We start from the raw sequence: 2,689 nt of genomic DNA, 5'->3' as shown, positions 1-2,689 counted from the left end.
AAAATATTTAAAATAAATCTTATAAATATTTATAAATATTTTGTAAATATTTTATAAATATTGTGTGCTGTCTGGGATATAACTCAAACTACCTTAACAATTAATGCTGCACAAAGAATTAAAGTCTGTATAATATATTATTGTGTATTACATCTTACATGTGTACGTCTGTATATTGTTCATGAAACATCAAGCTAACTCGTAAGTGTTAACACGTGTCAAGCCATGACTAGCAGCACTTTCATCACAGCAATATGCAACGCAGCCACAAAGCAGCACGCAACGGATCTATCAGCTAAATCAGCAAGAAAATAAGCAACAACGGCATGTGTCGTAGGCTAATATACACGGACTGCAAACGTGTGATTTAAAGAGAAATTACTGCAGGAGTCTTCTCATCCACATTGAATATATTTTTGAACTCAGTTTCCTGATCCTTCTTTAAAGGACATTTGACTCCGGAATTTGAATCTTTACACACGTCAGAATTTTTCAGAGGAAAAGGTATAGGCACATCGAGCAACACGCCAAACGCATGTGCTGTGATATCCGATATATCTCTACCTGCAAAATATATATTAATATAATACTTATTTTTTAATATTTTATAAACATAATTATATTACACTCTGTTGTAAAATTATAATTGGAAATTCTAAGTAAAATTTTGACCATCTATATGTATATGTATCATGCATTTCTCCAAGAAAAACCAAATTTTTTCTATTAAAAAAAGTATATGACTAAAATATAATTATTTTACTAACTTGGTGTAAATTTGATGAATACTTTTATGTCTTTGCCACGGGGTAATGAGCATTTCTCATCGGACACATCACAGCTTGAAATTGAGATCTCATTTAATTTGCCTGCCTCTGAACCTGAAATAAATTTAAAATTCATAAATCACAAACATAATTTGCATTATACACATGTATATTTATTGTTAGTATTATAAATGTTTATTCAACACATTAATTTAATTTAATTTAATTGAAACAAATAAGTTTATTTTCACACAAACAACTGCATCGCGTGAAGGTGCTCTTTTTATATTGCTGATTTGCTCTGTAATTACATTTTATAGTAACAGAAAGGTACGTATAAACTACGACGTAATTATACATTAATCAAACAAACATCCAAAGGATATACGTAATTAAATGGCTTAACGTGTAATGTTGCTAATAGTTTCCGGCAATTACATTCTTGATTAAAGATCCTCAATGTGTAAATATATAGTCTCCTTGCAATTTGTAATTAACGATAAAAGCCAAGCATGGATAATACACAATTAGTAACAAGGAGCTTCGATTTCATAAGATTCTTAATTCTTATATACTGTCATATAAAACATTCGGATTTAATTATTATTTGCATTTTACCTTATTGTTAATTTCTTTTCTTCAATGGAAATTAATTATTGATTTTAATAATTGCACTTTTAAACAGAAAATAAAAATAATGTTTTCACTTTAAAGAATAATTCTGAAGTAGATCTCTATTTGCTTAACAAAAAATAATTCTGATTTAATAATGGTTTTTATTGATGCTTTAAGAAAATTGAAGAGAGGTGATTATTAAGAGTGTACATATATAGAATATTCTAAAATTACTTTTTTATCATAAATCCTTAAAAAAATTTTGAGATAATTTTTCCTAATCCCAGCTAATATACCGAAAAAATTATTAATCTTATTTTTTCGAATTTTTTTTTTCAAACTTTCAGTTTTTTAATATATTTTTTTAACATATCAAAGTTACATTTTTATTCGGATAAAATCAATTTCAAAAATTGTCCAAAAAATTTATCAAAAGAATGTCCCACACATCATTCAGAATTTTATATTAGATATTAGAAATAAAACAACAATAAAACGCTCGTTATTTACATTGCACAATAAAAATTCAAATTTAAAAGGAATGAGATATTTGAAAATATGCGGAATATTGACATATTAAATTAATTATTAAATTTTAATGCGCAAATTTGTCCTTTTTATAAGCAACGCAAATTGCTGCATTGATGAATGACTTTTAATAATCTTGTACAACTTTTAATATAATTAAGTATTATGTTATATATCAATTAATGTATTAATTAATATATAATAAACCAATAACATGGATAGCTGTCTGAAGAAGTAACAGCTGTCGACTTTGCAAAAATAGTTATCCAAAATAATTAGAGTACGCACTTACCACAGTCTTCGAAAACGAAGGCGAGGGAGGATGTTATTCCACACAGCACACATAATAGCGAAAAAGCAACACTGATCCGCATCATGTTGTTTCCACGTTTTTCAAACAGATATTAATAATGTCGCGTACGATCCCTGCACCTCAATTTATAAGCGCATCGGCTCAATTATCTAACAGTCTAACTCGAAAACGTAATTTATCTTATTTCGCTAATAATAGACTATCTGCTATTGCAAATGGTTTCATTGTGTACATACACATGCTTGATGCGTTTATTTATCCTTCGTAACTATTGTTATTTTTTATGTATGTCATATATATATATTTTACGACAATCTCTCTTGAAACAAAAATTCAACACTACGGACTTCAAAATTCAAATATCTGTAACTTCGTTAAAAATGAACGACATTTAAATTAAAAAATATAGCCCGGGAAAAAATATTTTAGATAATATAATTATATAAAATTATATGAAATTATATAT

The 2,689-nt window shown here is 27.2% G+C and overlaps 1 protein-coding gene across 1 annotated transcript in view; it reads right to left on the bottom strand.

Annotated features, from left to right (window-relative positions):
• Positions 1–2,322, bottom strand: part of LOC108722217 (protein NPC2 homolog) — an 11,294-nt gene extending 8,972 nt beyond the window's left edge. Inside the window, exons 1-3 of the mRNA XM_018447199.1 lie at positions 2,203–2,322; positions 768–881; positions 383–564 (exon numbers count right to left, since the gene is read on the bottom strand). Of these exons, the coding sequence (XP_018302701.1) occupies positions 383–564; positions 768–881; positions 2,203–2,287 (381 nt within the window). The 5' untranslated portion in view covers positions 2,288–2,322. The remainder of the gene's footprint in view (positions 1–382; positions 565–767; positions 882–2,202) is intronic.
• Between the last annotated feature and the right edge of the window lie 367 nt (positions 2,323–2,689).

Source organism: Mycetomoellerius zeteki, unplaced genomic scaffold, assembly GCF_001594055.1.
Source record: "Mycetomoellerius zeteki isolate Tzet28-1 unplaced genomic scaffold, Tzet1.0 scaffold199, whole genome shotgun sequence".
In the NCBI taxonomy this organism is placed as follows: domain Eukaryota; kingdom Metazoa; phylum Arthropoda; class Insecta; order Hymenoptera; family Formicidae; genus Mycetomoellerius; species Mycetomoellerius zeteki.
The sequence above is the reverse complement of the archived record's forward strand: the minus strand, read 5'-3'. Positions and strand labels throughout refer to the sequence as shown.